The 22,249-nt window shown below is 41.4% G+C and overlaps 1 protein-coding gene across 2 annotated transcripts in view; it reads left to right on the plus strand.

The window, feature by feature from the left end:
• SMYD3 (SET and MYND domain containing 3) overlaps positions 1–22,249 on the plus strand; it is a 738,989-nt gene that overhangs the window by 551,497 nt on the left and 165,243 nt on the right. For both annotated transcript variants that reach the window (XM_082612030.1, XM_082612031.1), the window contains 2 exons: positions 17,178–17,245; positions 18,803–18,905. In XM_082612030.1, the coding sequence (XP_082468156.1) occupies positions 17,178–17,245; positions 18,803–18,905 (171 nt within the window). The remainder of the gene's footprint in view (positions 1–17,177; positions 17,246–18,802; positions 18,906–22,249) is intronic.

Genomic DNA, 22,249 nt, shown 5'->3' on the forward strand with positions numbered 1-22,249 from the left:
TTCAAAAGTTTTTGTTGAATATGTCAGTGAAGAAAACAGGTAGATATCCTTGCTTTCATGGAGCTTACATTCTCATAATAAAGATTAATTGTAGTAAAATGGATTTAGGGGACATGGGACCTGATTCTACCTCCTCTCTCTCCTTGGCTCCAGGGGTTCCTGAGGGCACAGTGTGAAAACCACTGCAATAGGTCATGCATCTTAACAGCCAGAACATTGTTCAGAGCTAGAGTGGGAAAAGTAGAATTATATGACGGCATTTAAATTTTCCATTACTGACATAAACTCTTCCAGAACTATCAGGTAGGAGAGAAGGATGATTCCTGTGTTTGAGTGTCCAGTTTGAAGAGCTAATTAGCAACTGGTCTGCTTTGCCCTCAGCCATCTTGTATGTTCACAGCTGTGCGTTTTACTTTGTGTCTTATGCAAGCCGATACTGTAGGGTGAAAGGATGAGAAGGAAATTTAGATCCAAAATGCTGACAAGATGAAGTGTTCTCTAAAGGCTCATTCCCTTTAAAAATGAAGTTATAACCCAGATATCTTCTCTTAGCCAGCTGATGGGGGAAAAGTGGAAAACTCAAGAAAATCATTTGGTTCAAAATTATGTTCTTAGAAATCAGGGTTGACTCAGTTTAGAATGAGCCTGTGCAGCTCTGCAAAGAAGCATGTGAAACTTCTTTGTTGTTGTGCCTGAGAGAAAATTGAGTAGATAATGAACCCTAGTTTGTGATTATCTTCAGTTCTTTTCAGATACCTACAAACACTTAAACTTTATCTAACTCTGCCTTCCCTCAGTAATTTTCAAAGACATCTGGTAGCATTTCACTAAACTGAGTTGATTTTGGGGGGGGGATTTTTTATTTTTTTTTACTGTTGCCATTTTAAGGGGCTAAATACCACAGAGGAGACCTTTGGCATTCATATGGAATATGTCCCAGGGCAGTTACAAATCTCCAAATGTAAAAATGCCATATAACATGTAATTCTCCCTTTCTCTCCCTGAAAAATGTAAAGTATAATTGAAAAAGTTAAGTAACCCAGATATTATGTAATGATTCCATAAATTCAGGATTATAAAGCTAATTTCTGGCTATTCTTTAGACTGATTCCCTTCTCTCACCAACACTATCAGTTAATTTTCATGTCAGGATCATTTTCAGACAGAAAAAAGGTTGTTCCATTTTACCCAAGTTTCTGCTTTCATTACAAAAGCCAAGAATAACAGAGCCTATGAATCAGTCACTAGGTAATGAACCTTCTCCTGTGGACATCAGCCTTAGAGCAAGGAGTCAAATATCTTTCTCAATAAAATTACAAATGATCATGTATCATGTACCTTCAAGCATCACATATGCAAGTGTAAAATTCATGAATACTAAGTGTCTACTGTAGTGCAGCTGATTAAATTTTGTAAGTCAGTACCAATTTCCCCTTGGACTTGGATTTGACCTGCATTCATTTGTTTTACTAACTTTTTTTCCAGAAGTCATCCTGTCCAGTGCACTCAAATAAAATACGTAGGTTTTACTCAATTTTTTCTATGCATATCATACCTTATTGTTTAGAAAAAGAGCCATCAGACAGAGAAAAAAGTTTTGGTGCAAGATAGATGGGCAGAGGGCTTTGGGCACTGGTATCAATATGTCGCATAAGAACACAGCAAATGATGGGAAAACAAACAGGAAGCCTTTCTTTGCGTAGGAAGGCATTTGAGAAGCCATCCAGTTGGTCACCTTTACCCAACTCTCTTTTCACCTTTGATTTTATAAATGGGGAAGTGAGATGAAATGACGTATCTCCCTAAAGTCACACAATGGAGTCAGGGCTAGGACCCAGATTTTCTGACTCCTGTGTCTGTCTTCTTGGTATTGTGCCACGGTAGCTTCTGAGACATCAGCTCATCTTCATCAGACAACTTGGTCAGGAGTCGTCAGGAACCACAGACCATCTGAGCTAGAATGGCTGTGCTAGCTCACCCGCACCCTCCGCACGTGGTGTTAGGAGTTCTTTACCACCCACGATGGGTTATTATCTAGCTTCTGCTTGAACGCTGGTTCATGAGATGGACAGTCCAGCTCTTACAGATTTTCTGTATGCGTATCCCAGTTGGACTACTCTCTGATTTCTGTCCAGTTGTCCCAGTTTTCTTCCTTGATGCATCAGGCATTCACTATATGCTAGTGATACAAAGTGGAATAAGATGTGGCTCCTTCCCTCCAGGAGTAACTTTATAGCTTCCTAGGGGAAACCATCAAATAAATGAGCAATTATGGTCCAGTGGGATAAGTGCTTTGGAGGGGTGTGTACCTTGCTATGCAGGAAGAACATCTAAATCAGACTGGAACCAGGTGAGGAAAAGCTTCCTGAAGGAGGTGACCCTTGAGCTGGGGTCTGGGAATAGGAGATAAGTAGATGAAGAAAGAAGCAGGGGCATTTCAGACAGAGGAAACAACCTGCGGGAAGGCACAGAATCATTCATTAGCACATCACTTTAGAGAACAGTACAATGTTCTCTAGGGCTGGGGGAAGGGAGATTTATGGCAAGTGCTAGGAGGGAAGGTGGGGAAGAATGTGGGAGCAGACTGTGCAGCTGCCTGCATTGTGTGCCATTGTGTTGTCAGGCCTTCACCCCTCTTAAGAGGCTGTCAAATTTAACTTGTCCTGCTTCAGAGCATGAGGACCAGAAAACTCTGGATTCAAATCCTGACACCGGTATTAGGCCTTTCTAAGCGTTAGTCTCCTCATCTGTAAAGTGAGGTTGATATTAACTTTCCCCAACTTTCATATAGATAAAAGGATGAGTGAAAGCACCTCACATAATGCCTGACTCACTGTAGCTATTCAGAATATTAGTTTCCCTTCTTTTCCTAAAGTCTCTGTAATGATTACATCCAAAGCCCCTACCTTGGCTGTTGTGAACTCTGTCATTAGACTGGCCTTTTTTGGGGGGGCAGGAATCCTGTCATTTTTACCTAACGACACAATTCTACATTTTGGAGTGAAATTAAATCCAAAGTAAAGATTTCCCTTATTACTTCCTAAGGCTTTGAGAGAGAAAGTAATTAGAAAGGTAAGTTATGACTTTTCCAGATATCCTGCATTTATCAGGCTTAACTAAGGGAGTTAGATGAGGAGGATTTCTGGGAGAGTCAGACAAAAAGGTCAGGGAAGCTACTAGATTTGACTGAAGTATGTGAAGGAGACAATGTTTATATGACAGATATATTTTGTTTGAAGAAGGATTTTGAACCTACCCAAATATAGTAGCAATATATCGGGAGCAGAGGGTGTGCATTAGCTAAAGCACATGTAAGAAATATAGCAACCCTAGGAAAGATCCAGAGTGTAATAGAAACAGTTGAATTATATGCAGTGAAATCATAACTCATATTAGAAAGGAAAAGCCTTGCCCAAAGGAAAGTTGAAGTTAAAGAGTAAGGACCGGTCACTCTTTAACCCCTTCCAAGGATCTTTATCAAGAGAGGCAAAGGAGGCTTCCCTGGTGGCGCAGTGGTTGAGAGTCCGCCTGCCAATGCAGGGGACACAGGTTCGTGCCCCGGTCCGGGAAGATCCCACATGCTGCGGAGCAGCTGGGCACGTGAGCCATGGCCGCTGAGCCTGCGTGTCCAGAGCCTGTGCTCCGCAACGGGAGAGGCCACAACAGTGAGAGGCCCGCGTACCGCCAAAAAAAAAAAAAAAAAAAAAAAGAGAGAGGCAAGGGAATTGTGGAAGAGGAAGTGAGTCTAGTGGAGCAATGGGAAAGAGGGAGGAGGGAGATTTAATGACGAAGCAGAAGTGAAGGAAAGGATGATGTGTAGCATTTATTTGTATATCTAGTGTGTCAGGATAATGACTTTTTCCCTACCTTTCTTTCCACAGGCACCCCTGCCTTTTTTTTTTTTTTTTGGCTAAGTAGTCAGGTCTAAATTATGACCATGGTAAAATGATGAAGGCAACTCAAAGTGAGATGAACTTCTGTTAATAATACTCAAATTCATGGAAAAACTTGTCTGTAGTTGACAGTCTTTACTGTCTTTAAAGTCTTGGCTTTAATTCCTTTTCATTATTTTCTATACCAATTCTTTGAAAGTAATTGGCTAAGCGCTGCAGATAAACGCATACTCATTTGGTTTGGTGTAATTTGTTTTCCCTGGCATCTTTACCAGCAGTGTTATCCTGAGGATTAGTTTCTATTTCAGTAAAATGAGAAATAGACTAATAGCATGCTGGGATGGTGATCATTTTTCTAGGGGGTTGGTTTTGCTCAAGAGCTGACATCAAATATGTTAAAAAGGAAATAAGCAGGGTAGCTCAACTGCCTTAAAATGGGTATACAATGTTCAAATGGTGACGTAGTAAGAGACAAATCATTGCCCAACAGAATGTAATTATCATTGGACTGAGTCAGAGCTTGAGATGGGTCGGCAGAGAAGGGAAATACGAAAGTCAATTCTTACCACCATCCCTAAATCCTTCCCAGGTATACCAGAGCAGATTCATCCAGAGGAAGGGAGTAGCAAAGGAGATAGAGGAGGTGGGGGAGAAGGAGGGTTGCAGAGGGAGAGAGGGATACTTGTGAACCACAGTGGTTTGTAGGAACTCAAAAGTAAGCAGGTAGAATTAACACTGTCAAAGGTAACACTCCGTCCACCTAGCTTGTGGTAGGCATTCCAACGTCACAGTTTCCATTTTGTTCTCTCACTTGCTCAGCGCAGATTATCTGAGTTGTCAGTTTATGAGTATTTTCCAGTGCCAGCCTCAGGGGCTAACATGGTTTTGTGTATAAATATCTCAAATATTTACTGAGCCTCTGAGCATGTGTTGGGCTCGGAGACGGAGGCCATGGTGAATCAGTTGTATTTCTTTCCGCAAGTCCATTTATCTATTCAGAAAATACTCATGGAGGCTTACTGTATGCCAGACACATTAGTAAGTACAAGTGTAGAAAATATCATGATTTATTTGCATAGCCTCCTGGTAAGGAACACTTGGGTCATTTGCAGTTTTTGCGTTTACAAAGGATGTTACTAAGGACATTTTTCACATATGTGCCTCCCAGAGCTCCTTTGCAGGAGGTTCTCTTAGACAGTGAAAATGAATGAACTACAGCTACACGCATCAGTGTATGCGAATCTTAGGAGCATAATGTTGAACCAAAAAAACAAAAACAAACACATGCAAGTTGCAACAGTAAACACAGTATGATTCTGTTCATAAGAAACCAAAAGCGTGCAAAAATAAACAATATGTTGTTTAGGGATACATGCATATGGGATGAACTATCATAAAAACAAGGGAATAAGAAACACGAAATTAAGATTGTGATTATCACTGGAAGGTGGAGAGGGAATGAGTGAGATGGGGGGAGCACAAAAGCTATTGTACTGTTCTACCAATATGGGAAGCTCTAGATAATTTCTGTTTATTCAGTGGGTAAATGGAACCTTGACATAGATTTATATTAAGTATTATATTTATATTTTAAATATGTATTTAATTTTTTATTTAAAATATTTTTAAAGGGAGGTGTGGATCATGACCTCAAGAAATTTATGGATTATTGAAATAGAAAAGACATATTAGCAAATAAATGCCACAAAGTGCTTAAGAGATGTAACTCGTTGTATTCAGTTGCTTATAGTCTAGTATAGACATTGATTTTACATAATTAGCTTCAATTCAAAGTAGAATTGATAAATGCTGTATGAATAAAGTGCTATGAGAGTATAGAGAAATAGAAATAGGTTATAAGAAAGCTTCTTGAAGGAGGTGCCATTTAAGCTGGATCTTGCAGGATGAATAAAATTATGAGCAACTTAGATCATGATGGAAGAATTTGTTTAAAGAGGAAACACTGTTAACAAAAACCTAACACCACCTGAGTACAGGACACAGCTGAGGGATGACAAAGAGACCAGTGTAACTGAAACACAGTGAGGGCTGGGTGTGGTGGAAAGGAAGGATGAGGATAGATTGAGGACCTTTAATGTCATGCTAAAGAATTTTGTCTTTATTCTGCAGCCACTAGGTGGATCTCATATTTCTCTTTATCTGGTGGCAGTTTAAAGAATGGATTGGGGGGCCTCCCTGGTGGCGCAGTGGTTGAGAGTCCGCCTGCCGATGCAGGGGATACGGGTTCGTGCCCCGGTCTGGGAGGATCCCATATGCCGCGGAGCGGCTGGGCCCGTGAGCCATGGCCGCTGGGCCTGCGCATCCGGAGCCTGTGCTCCGCAACGGGAGAGGCCACAACAGTGAGAGGCCCGCATACCGCAAAAAGAAAAAAAAAAAAAAAAAAAAAGAATGGATTGGAAAAAGATGGGGGGGAGGGGATGCAGAGAACCTACCTTGGAAAGTTGCAAGCAAAAGATCGTTGAAGGTCCAAGAAGTAGTGGAAATGGAAAGAAAAGGATGAATGGTAATTGAATCTGGAATGAACTACCACTTTCCTTAGCTTACCTTTTTGCCTTGGTTCTACATTGACTCCTGTATCTGTCTCATTTGATCTGCATCTTTGATTTATTTAATTGCCACTGAACAGCAATTCAGGAAGAGAGTTACCAACTGCATTTTACCTAGCATCTTTAAAACACTTGTCTGGGAAAGATTAGCAGTATGTGACCACTACAGATATTTATACCAGGGCAAATGTGTAAAGACTAAGGAGAAATATACTTTTCCTAATTACAGGGTTGATCTTTCAGGATTTGACTACTTACCTCTGATTTAATCACATCCCTGCATTAACATGTAAAGGTATTATGCCTAATGTGCACATGTTAGTTTCTTTTCACTTAAAAGTATTGAGGCAGAAGGTAGATTGTTCCCCCCCACCCCGCCGGGAAAGCAATTGGATTGGTTCCCTGAGGACCGATACTCCAAGATGAGAATACTCCAAGACAATTGAGAGAGGAGGCTGAGCCCTGCCCAGATAGAAGATAAGAGACCACATATTTATCATTCTTGAAGTCAAGGAGACCTTCCGACTAGAAAGGTCCTTAGAGATCAAAAAGGGAGGGGGCGCCACCCCATAGTAAGTGATGCTAACTACCCATAGGCCTCTTTGATAGAATCCATCATGGCTGAGAGATGCACGTGCACACATGGGAGGGTCCTGAGATATTACCAAATACGGACTCTGAACCACGCAAATCAGAATGATTGGCCAAAGGAAACCCAGAAGAAATGCCCCATATAAGTGATTTAAACTACCACGAGGGCGTGACTCTCTCTCTGAGACTGCCCGTGTGTCTATCCACACGTACTACGCTCTTTTTTTCTCCTAATAAACACTTTACTTGTTTCACAACTTTCCATCTTTATGGGAATTCTTGTCTGCAAAGCCAAAGGGCCAGGGCCTTGTCACTGACCACTGGTCTAGCGACCAGGATTTGGTCCTCTCACTGCCGCGACCCGACCTCAATCTCTGGCCGGGAACTGAAACCCTGCTTCAAGTCTCTGCAGGCCGAGGCCACCCAAGATCAGTATTACATCCATTAGCTCTTTTATTTTTAATTATTCAAGGTAAAGAGGATTATTGTGTTCCAAAAACGTTAAACAGAAAATCTTTTTTTTTAATTTCAACAAAAATCATTGTTGAAAATGTTTCTGAAGTTCTTTTGGCCTTAGTAGGTACAATTTACTAAACACATTTTAACCTTACTTGGTGTTGAGCTTCTAGGCTTCATTTGTGATATGTAGTACTATGGTTGAAGAACAGGCCACAAACTAATCACAGAATATAATTCAGAAACTATAAGCAGAGTTTTTGTTATTTTTGCTGTTCATTCTTTAAAACTGAACCCTACATGTGAGCTAGTTTTCTTAAATTTTCTATCCCTACCTCCTCTGCTCAGACTTATATCCTGAAAAAAATTTTTAGTTTATTTAAAGATTTCTTATTGTTGGAGTCCAGTATATGAATGTGTAGACAAGTTTCCCAATGTAAAATTTAAATATGGAAGAAAAAAAAACTCACCTTACTTTGTTTCTTTCTTCTAATACACTGATAATAGTTTATATTATGACCAAAGAGGTCTAACTATCTTGAATTCCTCTTTGGGGAAACAACACTTTACCCAAAGGTATTTATTTTTATCACTTTCTGGGATGTTTTGGGGATTTCATGATTACATGATTACATGCCTACCAAGTTCCTTTGTTTTAGATTCTTATAGCCTCCTGCTCAGCCTCTAATTGCTACCTACTCTATCTAATAACTGCCTTTCTGTTTTGATCCTAGTGCCTTACTAAAACTAAAGATATTTAGTCTTCACCTTGATATAGCGTCTAGGTATGTGCTGACCCCTGCGTAAGGAAAGGTAGTTGGATATATTAAGAAGGCTTTGGTTGGGACATGACACGCTATATGTGGTTGAGGGCATTTGGGGAGTTGAGGCTCATTTAGGAAGAGTTTTTACAACCCTCTGCTGTTGTGTGTAGCCAATGCTCTATCTGCCTTTAGCTTAGTAAAAACTTGCTGTGTCTACACTGTACTACGAAACATACCATTAGAACATGTCGACTTTCAATGTTTCTTTTGCACAGAATGCTAACCATGGTGGAAGCAGGGAGAGACACCTTTCTTTAGTCATTAGCAGGAGCATCTGGGGAGGCTGTATCACAATCTTCTCAGTAGAACAGTGGTAACAGTGGTGCCCACCACCCAATACTCTCCCTGTTTACCTATAAGCTGCCTCTTTATTGATTTGCTTCTGAAAATAAACTCTCTGACTTATTGGGCTGAATTTTTATCAGGCAGCCATGTAAAATCATTATCTTTTTTCTATCCTTGTCAATCTTTTATTTTTTTCATGACAAGCCAAATACATACTGGCAGTCAGTAATTCTTATACTTCTCTTTACTGTGAGTCTTTGTAACTTGTTTATTGTCAACTTACTGTTTCCTTAATCTTCTTTTCATGCCTTTTTCTTTTCTATTTCATTTTTGCTCCATTTCCTAAAATGATACTTGCATTTCAGTTTTTTTGGACTTCTCTTTTATTGATAATGCTTTGGTTTATTTTTCCCTTTCAGATATGCTTTACAGTAATAATCTTCACTTAGGGATATTTGTGTGTTATTTTCTTTGAAACCAAATTTCTTTTCCTGCCATTGATAACTTAACTAAATTTTTTCTGCAAACTTCAGATTAATTCTCATTTGGACTGTTATGCTATTCATTGTCTCTGAATTCAAAGTTGGAAGCCTCACATATGCAAATTCATTTATATTTGCTTTAATTATCAAACTCTGTTTCCTTTAGTGAATATGTTCTGTTTTGCACTTAGATGTTGCTGGAACATGAGGAGAGAGTATATGCAAAATAAGGCTGGAGGGAAAGAAAGAATCATTTGGAATTTTATTTTTTATTTAAAAAAATCTAATTAAATCTGTATAACTTAAGAAAAGGAAAACTTGACTCTTCTGTGATCATGAAGGTGGACTGTTGAATCTCACAAATCAGCAAGTTCGGATGTTTCTTCTTTGTGGAGGCAACTCTGAGAGTGATCATTATAAAGGACGATGAAAAGGAAGTGGGGAGTTTTAATGGCCAGACCACAGGCAGCATATTCTGATTTTTAATAGTTAGGATTTGTCTATGGTCATGAAAAGGTATTCTTAAAAAGATATCTGAAGAGTATATGAAAATTGTGATAAAATGAACATTGAGTGGACAATTTGCTCTCAGATATTTGTATAACCAAGGAATGCAGTGGGCTCTTGGCCACCAAAGACTCTGGCTGGTGCTATAGAAGATTACCCACTCCTTGGCATTTAGGTAACAAGGGTGTTGCAGAAACAACGTGCCCTGTTTTCCTTCAGGTCCTGTGTAGTTTCTGTATACGTCTTTGTATATCTTTCTTCAGTTCCTTACGTGTTGTCTTGAAGGCCAGTACTCTCCTTGAAAAATAGCCAGCTAAGATTCCGGAGCGTACAATACCTATCTGTATGACTTGTCAGGATAATGATGAGTGACTTTGAAATCCGTCTGCAGTGTCTCTACCCAATGTATCCTCATAAACGCTTTCACTTGGTTATTTAGAGAGAGCTATGTGGTAGGTGGGGAAAAATGTGAACTTGGGTTTTAAAGTAACTAATTTAAATTCCATTCCATGGAAAATTGCATTGCTTAACTGAGTATTGAAAGAAGATACTGGGAACATATGTGCATTAGGTCACCTCCAGAGCTTAGCCAAATTTGGCAAGACCATTGACTTGGCTCAAGCGATGTAACTTTATACCAGGGTTGTACTTTGGGTTTTGAGTGACTTATGATAGTCTGTTTTATGATGACTGATTCAGAGGATGGCGAAAACAATGAACTGACAGTGGTGAATGCCTTTGGGTGATGCTAAGAGTCACCCAACCCAGAGCAACCCAGTCTGTTAGTGGGAGGGCTTCTGAGAGGTCAGAAACTCAGGGCCTGATGTGGCTGTGCTGACACAGACGTCCTGTATGTCCTCCAGTACCAGCTGTATAGACCTCTATTTACATTCTTCTGGGAACCTGGAGCTGTACATAGTGATGTTGTATTTCATTAATCCCAGGGTTCATATTTTTCACAGTTTTACCTCTCTGAACTTGGAATCTGTTTTACGACTAATAGCATAATATAGTTTGTTGGGGTTTTTTCTTAGTGGTGCATAATATAATGGTGCATCTTATTGAGTTTGTCTTATAGTTGATGAACTGGGTAATAATAATGATTTTGCTACTATTTACCAAGCTTCCCGGAGCCATTCTGAGGCCTGCATGTATCATCTCACTTAATCTGCACAATTCCTCAGGTTTATAGCTTTCTGATAAATTCTGGTCTTTTATTTCTGGCTTTTCCTAATCTAAACTAATTGGTCAGTAGTGTAGAAATGCAGACACATAATTTAGCACATTTCACCCCACATAAAAAATACAGATTCCCTATGTTTTTAAATGTGATCAGGTGGGAAGGCAGAAGGCATCCATGAAACAAGAGACCACGATCATGCTTATTTGGGAGGAAGATGGCAGGAGGGCCATGTGGGAAGGAAGAGTTTTTTCCGTATTCTGTCTCAGATCCTTCCCTGTGTGAATGCCTACAGATACCGTGACAGTCACGTGACAAGGTATCAAGGCCTCATTTTCTCCTTCTTCCTTTAGCTGCTTGCTCTTTTGTAGCTGATTGCTCTTTCCAGCCTATATTGGGGAGCAAGTATCCCTTTCTTTGTGGCACTAATTTGGTAAGGGCGGCTGGCTGCAGTCAGACAGTGGAAGAGTGGAAACTTCAAAGGCCACCCATTTTAATTTACGTCTCCCAGCTGGTCTTCAGTAATCCCCAGCAATCCTTCGTGTGAATGATCAGAGGGTGGGGGGCCAGTGCGCCACCCAGGGCCGTGGAAGACCAGCGGTCTCACGTGTTTCTAAATTGAGCTGACAGATTAGAGTGCTGCCCTGCGTCATTGCAACTTGTATTTTGACAGAGTGACTTGCAAAGAGATATGGCCAATAGTCAGGAAAATAATCTTTGGCTGAGGAAGGCCAAACTTTGTCAGAACTGGAGAGAAATGTGACATTTTTTACATTCTTATTTCACTTGGGTCACCAGGCAAAATGGTGAAAGGGGTAGTTTTTGCTCCTTGCTGGTGGTGCCTTGGTGCATAATAGGCCCTTAGTAAATGAGTGAATAAATCTCTAATTCTGAAGGCCCCGGCTACAACACTGTTCCAGACCTCGCCTTTCACTTACCCCCGTCTCCCAATCTGTCCTGTATATAATTCCTTCGGGCCTGAGTTTTCTGCTAAGACAAACTAAATTCTGCTGCTTTGTGAGAGCTGGTGAATATGTACCAGAGGATAGCACATGTATTTCTCTTAGCTTGCTTTTCCTCGTCCTTAAAATGAAACTAAAGTACTAATAGCTTGTTGGTGAGAGGCTGGAGAAGTAGACAAGATAAGATGAGAAGTCCTTCAAAGGGCACCACAGAAATGTCAGATGTCTCTCAAGCTACACATTTGGCTTTAGTAAAGGCTTTTCTGTGCTGGAAAACTGTGAGTTCAGTAGTATGATTTTCACACAGCCTCAGCAAGTGGTGGAGGAAAGCGTTGAGGTCATCCCTACCCAGGCGGCTCTCCTCCCGAGTCACCCTGGCCTGCGTTCAGCCCTTCCTACATCTCCTTTCTGGTTCTTTTTCTTTGCTTTCTTAATTTCTTTTCTTTTTAAATTGAAGTATATCCTTCCTGGCTCTTCAGAAAAAACAATTGAATCATGGTATTTTAGTACTACTATCTTTAATACTACTGTGCCTTTTTTTCTCCTCTCCCCAACATGGAGTGAGAAGAAGACACATTTTAGAGGTTTGTGAGTCTTTTTAAACCAAGAAAGAAATGTGGTGGGTATTTTCTACAATCTGTGTCAAAACCCTAGACCCCTATTCCTTTTACTTATTGGTGTTTACTTTGTAATAGCTACTATTATCAGATGTCACCACCTTTAATTTTTTTTTTTTTTTTTTTTTTTTGCCGTACGCGGGCCTCTCACTGTTGTGGCCTCTCCCGTTGCTGAGCACAGGCTCCGGACGCGCAGGCTCAGCGGCCATGGCTCACGGGCTCAGCCGCTCCACGGCATGTGGGATCTTCCCAGACCGGGGCACGAACCCGTGTCCCCTGCATCGGCAGGCGGACCCTCAACCACTGCGCCACCAGGGAAGCCCCACCTTTAACTTTTGAAAGTCAAAGGGGTCTGTGTAGGTATTAGGTTTATGCCAGTTTTCCTCAATCTAAGGAATCAGATTTTTAGAGTTTATAATTAAGTTGATATTTTCCCACATTCCTTATGTGTCACATAAGGAATAAGAAGTTTGAATTACACTCGTGACTCCAGATTCCAGGTACCTCCTTTGGCATGTGCTCTTCAGTGAGCCTTCGCTGACCTGCCCCGGCTGAGCTAGTGACCCCTCTGTTGGGCACTAGTACAGTTCGAATGTTGTTAACTGACTAATACAGCTGTCTCCCCTGCTGGTCTCAGAGTCCTTGAGGGCAGGGTTCTGACCTTGTATCTTCTTATAGTTCCAGAACCTAGTCTGTTTAAGTCACTGTGACTTCCTACAACTATGACTTTGTTGTAGGAAGGAATGGAGATGGAGAGAGAGAGAAAAGTGGGAAGGAGAGGAGGACGTTAAGAGAACTTTTTTTTTGGCTGTATGGTGATGATTGCCTTGGTTTATTTATACATTTTTTTATAATTTTATATTTTCAAAATAAATTTATTTTTTTATTTATTTTTGGCTGCGTTGGGTCTTCGTTGCAGTGCCTGGGCTTCTCATTGTGGTGGCTTCTCTTGTTGCCGAGCACGGGCTTTAGGCACATGGGCTTCAGTAGTTGTAGCTCACGGGCTCTAGAGCGCAGGCTCAGTAGTTGTGGCACACGGGCTTAGTTGCTCCGCGGCATGTGGGATCTTCCCGGACCAGGGATCAAACCCATGTCCCCTGCATTGGCAGGCAGATTCTTAACCACTAAGCCACCTGGGAAGTCCTGCCTTGGTTTATTAACAATTCTATATAGAAGTCACAAAGGCTAACAAAGTCACTAATATGAAACAAACATTTTTTGAACACAATGTGTCAGACATGTCTGAGCCAGGAGGAAAAAAAGAATAAAGTAGAAGTGCTACTTTCTTGGAAGTCAAGTACACAGAAATAGCTGTAATATCCTGTGCCAAGTGCAGGAGTGAGTGTGTGGACAGCATGCAGGAGGAAAGGCCGAGGGGTCTCCCTCCCCAGCTGGGTGAGACCGGAGGCCTCCCAGGAGAGAAGACATTTCAGAAGAGGCCGGGAAGAGACTGGAAGATTTGGTCAGGACCAGATCCAAGCCCAGCAGTCAGCCTCTCTCCCTCGCCTGGGGCTTGTCTATCTTTTTAAAGCTCATGCTTCTATATTGCTTTCCTACTAAGGAGTCCCACGAACTAGCCAAGAAGAGTCTATCAGACTTTACTTTCAGCAATACACGTTATAGAAGAAAAGATGTATTTAATCTTCCTTTCCAAATCTCCTCCTCTTCACATTCTGATGAACTCTGAATGGGACAAGGGGTCTTCCCTTACGAATCTCTGTAGGTCACTACTGAAGTGGTGCAGGGTGCGTACCGGTGTTTTATCATCACCAACTAGGCGCCTGGTCAGGAGAGAGGCTGGGAAGAGTACCATTTATGTATTCATTATGCTGTTTAATTTAATATGGTACCAGAAGAAAGGACAAATAATCACATCGTGTACTTGCATTGAAGTCCCACCCATCTGTTGTGTATCTGTCTGTCTGTAAGAGTGGCTGGTGGAAGCGGGGAAGGGCTGATTACCTCTTAGAGAAAGGGTTGGGGTGTGGGTGGGAATGAAGCCATGGTTTATTTTCTCTTTTACTTGCTTCTATATTTCTGAAAATAAAGGAGCACACCTTGAGAGATCACAAGAGGGACTATCTAACCTCAGAGTTTAATTTCTTGCATCCTCTGGACTACTTAACTAGAGTTGTGACTCTCTAGTCTGGTGTCCTTTCTTTCCTGGCTCCTGCTCACGTGGGTCATTGGGCGGTGTCCAGGGATTGGATGGGCTTGGGAAGCCACAGAAGGATTGACCCACTGAGATGCTCCCTCATCTGTGGCCACTGCTTGCCAGAAACAGCTCCAGGCACTAGTCCCCAAAACACCCTGGTGCAGGCCCATGCAGCTTGCAGATGAGTCATGCACACTTCACGTGCTCTAATGTGAAATATATGCTTCTGGGGTTTCAGTCCCTGAGATGTCAAGTATGATCAGTATGACAAACCCTTGCCTGCCAAATTTTCTCCTGGAAAGAATATTCACCTTAATTTCTACATAGTGAGCATAACCTCAGCTCACACTTGAATTTATCTTTCGTTTGGGGATTACATTAAGCAGTTGGTTAGTGTTCAGTATTATCTTTCACATGGAATATTTTTCTGCAGTTTTCTTTTCTCCATTAACTTGATGGAAAATCAATTAACTTGATTTGAGGCACACTCTGCTATATTCAATTCAGCCTCAGTCAGGTGATACTCACCACCTAGCATACTTCATTTAGGAATTTAGTACTGAAACTCAGAAAAATTACAGTGAGGAATACTGGCACTGTCCACGGGTAGGTTTTTGCTCCAATTACATGGAAAGAGAATGGTGAAACTAGATTATGATGTAAGAGAACATTTTTAGAGATTCAAGTTGAACAAAAGAATCTTTAAGTGTGCTCTATGGAAAAAAGTTGAATTCATTGTGATAATAAACTTTTTGGATAGGAGCATGACTAAATGAAATTTTTAACAGAAAAGACTCTTATGTCAGAGCTATGGAAACCTACAACAATATTCTATAATAAGTTAAATTCTATAATTTAAGAATATCATAGTAGTTCTGAGCCTTAGGATGTGGGAGGGAAATTAAACAATGGAAATCATGTTCCAGGGCTTTATATTTTTATACATACTTGACAGACATGTATAGTAAGTGCTTTTTTCATCAGATGACTTATAAGGAGGTGAAATGCTAGGTAATATCCTCAGGGAGAGAACAATGGGCAAATCTGTGAATATCATTCCTGTTTTGCTTTCGATTATCAAGGACAATTGTTGAAGATATAATAAGTTCTGCTGTGAGTAAAGCCCTTAGAAAAATGAAAATATGGGTGGATTTTAGAAAGCAAACATTTTATCTAAAGGGGCTTCATTCTGTGAATCCTCATTTGCTAACATTTGATAGTTTGACCTTGGAAAACATGTAAAATAGGAAGCACAATTTTATGATTGCTGTTCCCTCAGTTATGACATTGGCCTTGATGTTGATTTTAGCCTTGTCAAGTCAATGCTGAATATTCTATATGTCTAGTGTACACTATTTGTGACCACAGCTTGAAATGTGACAGACACTTTTAAAGTTGTGGAAACAGTACTTGAATGTACCAGGGTCTAGAAGGACACATGTCCAAGTATATTGTGATATGGGATGTGATAAAGTAGTTTACCTAAGTAAGATTATTTTATTTATTACCTAGTTTGTATAGTAAAATACATTTGCAAAATCAATAATATTCATATAACATAAGGACAGAATTTTAATTTGTCCATTTAACAAGTGATATACATAGCTTATTTGCTTTAAATTAGTTTTGTACCCCCCCAAAAAAAAGCATTATTTATCAACACATAGATTTTTAAATGAATGTTTTTGGTTTGGCCTTAGATAGCATCATGGTTTCATGACCTGATGTAAACATTACTATCATTTACTTTTTAAAAAACAGATTAGATTTTATAATTTTCATGTTCTGTTTCTAAGTGACAAGGTAAGAGAGAAGGTTTTGGGTGACTGGGTGCAAGCACAATTCAAATAACACAATGCAGGGACTTCCCTGCTGGTGCAATCGTTAAGAAACTGCCTGCCAATGCAGGGGACACTGGTCCGAGCCCTGGTCCAGGAAGATCCCACATGCCGTGGAGCAACTAAGCCTGTGAGCCACAACTACTGAGCCTGCGCTCCAGAGCCCACGAGCCACAACTGCTGAAGCCCACGTGCCCTAGAGCCCATGCTCCGCAATAAGAGAAGCCACCGCAATGAGAAGCCCGTGCACCACAATGAAGAGTAGCCCCCACTCACTGCAACTAGAGGAAGCCTGCGTGCAGCAATGAAGACCCAATGCAGCCATAAATAAGTAAATAATAGGGATGGAGCAGGAAAGAGAAAGAGAAATTTTAAAGAATATGTGCCATGTGTTAGATTTACTTCTCTTCGTTATTTTATTTATTTATTTTTATAAATTTATTTATTTATTTTTGGCTGCATTGGGTCTTCATTGCTGTGTGCAGGCTTTCTCTAATTGCAGCGAGCAGGGGCTACTCTTCGTTGCGGTGCACCGGCTTCTCTTGTGGTGGCTTCTCTTGTTGTGGAGCGTGGCTTCAGTAGTTGTGGCTCGTGGGCTCTAGAGCACAGGCTCAGTAGTTGTGGCTCGTGGGCTCTAGAGCACAGGCTCAGTAGTTGTGGTGCAGGTGACCCGTGTCACCTGCACTGGCAGGCGGATTCTTAACCACTGAGCCACCAGGGAAGTCCCAAGGATCCTACATTTTATTTTGAAAATTTTTGTTCTCTTACCTATGAAGTTTCTTAGGTGACTGGTAATCCTGTCTCCCCCTTGTTTTTACAGGTGATCTGCAACTCTTTCACCATCTGTAATGCAGAGATGCAGGAAGTTGGTGTTGGCCTGTATCCTAGGTATGGTGGATGGCATTTCATTTACTGGAAGAAGCAACTTTAATTCCCACCCACCTCCCCAGCCTTTTAAAAGTAGTTAGAAAGGCTGTTACAAGCAGCTGCTTCAAGAGCCACGCTTGAAACTTAATGATAAGTTACAAGAAAATGGAAAATGTGAGGTTTAAAAGAAAAAAAAAACGTTTTATATCCCCACATTATATGCTATGGTATTAACAAAGAGGCATACCTCAGACCTAAATTCTTGTTCTCAGGAACTTTGGGGTAAAAAGTTGGGGATTGTGGGTGCTAATAAACCATCAGGCTGAGATTTTGTTATTCCCCCGCCCTTCTGGGCTGGTGCATGTGATTGTTTCACCAGACTTGCTGTACTGCGCCAGTTGGGTTCATTTGGTCTTTCGGCTTAGCATACTCTGAGCCCCACTGCTCCAGGAGGCGAGAACACTTTCAGGCTCTGGCCTTCTGAAGCATCCTCTCCAGCTCTCTCTGAGGTGATCTGAATCACTGAGCTACTAGACTGTCCTTCCACAAGCACTCCAGGGTCACTCCTAGTTTCATTTTGTTTTCATGCTATTAGGGTCCTAATACAAATAGGGTCTTTCTTATAATTAACTGTGAATCTGAGAATTCAGCTTCTTATTTCTCACGTGTTATCAACTACATGTCTATGGTATGGGTCCTCAAAAAGCAGTAACATAGACTAGTTCAGAGCATGGGCTCTGAGTTCAGACCACCAGTGGTTCAAATTCAGTCACCATTTACTAGTTATAGTTATGTATCCTTGGGGAAGTCATTTAACTTCTATGTGTCAGTTTCCTCATCAGTAAATGATTCTCAGAATATTAATGGTGATGGTTAAATTTGATAAACATGCTCAAGTGCTAAGAAAGTGCTTTCTATAGTGATGCTCACTTACAGTTATTTCTAACTGTAAATGTGGTGGCAGCTTAAATCCATTCCCTCCCCAGATGGAAAAAAAAATGTGCCTCCAACGTAATAAAATGACTTGGCCATGGCCCAGAATGCATGAGGGTCTCGTTAGTGAGATAACCTAGCGTTCTGTTGAAGAGGAAGTACTCCTAATTATTCGTCAGTGTAGTTGTGCATGTTCTCGTGAAGGTGGCAGTTCCTCCAAAGGAGCTTGACAAATGCGGTCCTGTGTGGGAAGCTCAGTGGTGTCTTGGCTGCGGTTTTAACTGCCGTATCCCATTATCTCAGAAATTATTCCTTTGCAAGTCAGTTTTTTTCCCCATCTTCATATTGGGTTGCCTTACTGGCTGGTATAATGAGACAACTACCTCCCCTCACCCATCCCCCCGAAGGACTCAGAAAATGCTTTTATTAACAAACTTCCCTAATGAGCCTCCGTCTTGGGGAGCATTTCACTTCACAGGAAGTGGGCTAGTGGCCCCAGAGCACTCAATCCCTGGTACACTGTCAACCTTACCTGTCCCCCTACCCCTAAGCTAAAGTGTCTTTTGCCCACAATAGTCATTAAGTTTAGATAGTTGACTCCATCTACTGGGCCATGATGGTCTCTCCTTTTTTTCTTTCCTGCAGTATGTCTTTGCTCAATCACAGCTGTGACCCCAACTGTTCAATTGTGTTCAACGGACCCCACCTCTTACTGCGTGCAGTCCGAGACATTGAGGCCGGAGAGGAGGTAAGGAACCCGTGTTTCCCACTGGCTGACCTCCTTTTCCATCAAAGACCCTCTCAGCAAGGCCCTGCCCTAAAGCCAGTTGTGCCTGAGGGGTAGCTCTTCATTGTCCTTCTGCCAAGGAGAAGATGTATATTACACCTCTACCCAGCGACTCATTTACCCATCACCTCTCCCAGGTTATAGATGAGCTAACTTTTTTATTTTTAATCACCATTTTTCTGGATGATGACAGTTCCTGTTGTATGTGTGTGTGGGAGAGGCATGTGTGTGACAGAGTGTGTGTTTTGTGCATATGACAGTTCAGCGGCCCCTCGCATCTCTGCAAGTAGCCATCCTTCCGTAGACAAGGAGGGCAGCCCAGCTTGTGAATGAGATCCCAAGGGCTTACTTATTCCCAAGGTCCCTAATTGCATTTCAGAGGTGACTCGTTTTTACCTTCATGTTAAGAAAGCAAACGAGTTTTACTCTTTCAGGTTGTCATTGGACCTTTACAAACCTATAAACGTCAGCATCTCTGGGTAACTGTGCGTGCAAAGATGTGAAAGGAATAGGGGACAGGAAGTGTGACCTCCAGCAGTGAACTGGCCTTGACCCTTCCAGTTTTGCAGGCTGCCCAGCCAGCCTCTTTTGATGAGGAGCCTTCTCAGAAGTCTGAGGTCTCGCAAGGCAGCTGCAGGTGGGCTGCTCCAGGACCGCTGAACCGGCTCCTGACAGGGTTTACACAATGACTACCCAGAATTCTGGGTTATAGATACTTATGCTTTTTAGAACCCAGTTTCCTTCTACCTTCCAATTTGCTAAAGTGGATATTTATTGCAAGGAAAACAGACCTCATAAGCTTTTATTGCATTTATGCAGCACTCAGCCAATAAAACCTAAACTCAGAGGTACCATATTTTATGTAGACAGGGATTTGGCTTTGATAAGACTCGGTCCAAACTGATTTTCAACTGAATAAGCTGTCTCTTATACAGCCACTTACTGAATGTCCAATTTTTAGGATCAGTGTAGTTGGTACACTGGGATATCTGTCAACAGTATATAGAATTTAGATTTTTTTCCTTGGGTCATATGTGACTTCAAGGCAGTTAAGAAGGGGGGACCACTATCCAATTTCAACATTAGTTTGGGAGCTGAGGGATGGCTGCTTTTTGATAATGATGGTGGTGGTGGTGTTTTACTAAATTTAAAAAGAAAAGGTAACTTGACAAGCAAACAGAAAAACTATTGGAAACAGTTGGACTTTTCAGAAACAACAAAGAAATCTCTTTATATCTTGTTTTCTAGGCTTGGCTGCCAGTTCTCCTTGGCTGTTTTTCATTTAGTTGAAAAAACACTGTCTTTTGGTGCTTATTTCATGTCCTTCTCTTTCCATCTCTGGAGCAACAAGCAAATCCTTCCTCTTGCCTGACACAGAATATTCTGCTCAGCATCAGGCCCTGCAGACTCAGATATTTCCCTATGGTACTTATCAAAGCGGCTTCTCAGCAAAGAGGATTCTCCTCATAAGTCCTTTTTATACCAGCTTGTTCAGAAAATAAATTTCTTTCCCTACCATTATACATGTCTTGGTGCATGACGTTTTCTCTGCTCATTTGCTCCCCTGCTGTCTGCCCACCATTTCTACCTGTCTTAACATTATGCACCCCTCAAGGCCCTCTCAAACATCATGTCTTCTATAAAGCTTTTCCTGATTTCTCAAATTAAAAGATCTTTTCTTCTGAGCTCTCTCTTACAGCAGTTATTAATATTTCTTTGGCACTTATTCCGGCTCTTTTGGTGACTTCTCCACTCAGCTGTGAGCTTCATGAAGACAGGCAGTTGTGTCTTACTGTATCTCCTTTAGCACCTAGCACTTTGCCTTACACCCCAGGAGCCATTCAGTAACACTTCGTTGGGTTGACTTTCTGTTAAATCGAGCATACATGGTGTAAAGACCAGCAGTGTTTCTCACTGAGGGCACTGATGGCATCCCGGATGGGACAGCTGTTTGCTGTGTACGACTGTTGCATCAGTGAGGAACTTCCATGTCTGGTCCCTGCTCATTTCATGCTTGTAGCCACCCCAATACTGAAAATACATCCTGCACACTTAAAACCGGCCCCCTGTGGTAGAGGTAGTGGAGAGGGAGAAAGGACATTTTGAGGTTAATTAAGAGTGACGATTCCTTTTTACTGTGCAAATATTGGCTTTTGTGAAATTGGATAAAGAAGGAAATGTAGAAATTTTGTATTATAGCATCCATTTTGCATTTTGGCTTTATTGCTCATTAGGGTGCCCCCAGTTTTAAAATGTGCTATTTGGGATGGAAGTACCAGAATGTAGGCTGCACGAGAGAAGACTGGATAGCGCCTGTAATATAGAAACTCCCCAGTCTGTATTTGTTGAGTGAATGAATGAGGTTTGCTGGACACAAAACCAGAGGTAGAATAGAACCTTAGACCCATCTTGAAACTACCACCAATCCTCAGGTGTGTCCCATGGGCCTCAGAAAGAAAGTAACATGAAAGCCAACGCATTGCCAGTTTGAGATGACAACATTTCAAACCTCAGACAAGGAGAACTGGAAAATTACACAGGGTTCCACCATAACAGAAATTTCTTACCTTTGTTTCTCTCCACGTAAAGTCATCCTTTGGACTTTTTGGGCCATTTCCCTTCATACCCGCACCACTTATAACACTTTGCTGTTTAAGGATTTTCACTGTGATGTTGAGTTCTGGGACTGTGTTGTGTCTAGCAGGGGTTGGGGGCTGTTTTTTGTTTTGTTTGTTTGTTTGTTTGTTTGGGTTTTTGTCTCTCATCCAGCACCTCCTACCAAGAGATGTGTGTATTATAGTTTAAGTCGTGGCTCACATGCTGGGTTGCTGATGGCTGCCTCTTGGTTTTGTTAAGCTATGAAACACATGTTATCACCTGACAGTCTTCAAGAACGTGGATCATGGAAGAAAGCTGGACAGTCCAGGCCACCCTCATGGGATTTCCTGGTTAGAAGAGATTGTAGCTGTTACAAATAATGTCACTGGCTGCCAGTGTTCTCTGGAGCCACAGCAATTGACAGAAATGTGATTTGCACAGATTGAGCATATCAGTATCCCCAAGTATCAGTTTTCATCTAAAATGTTTTGGGATCATAACGGTCTTTGTCTTCTCCCAGCCATCTCTCTTTGCTAAGTCATTTAACAAATTCACTGCATGCTTGCTGGTATCATGTACTGGGGTGGGTGTTGGGAATACAAAGATGAGTAAGACCTTACCTTGCCTTCAGGAATTCAAGGTGTAATTGAAGAAACTGACACAGAACAGAACACAATAATAGAATCTGAAAACTAAAATAGTGTAAA

Source organism: Mesoplodon mirus, assembly GCF_964341445.2.
Source record: "Mesoplodon mirus genome assembly, chromosome: 3".
Taxonomy (NCBI): domain Eukaryota; kingdom Metazoa; phylum Chordata; class Mammalia; order Artiodactyla; family Ziphiidae; genus Mesoplodon; species Mesoplodon mirus.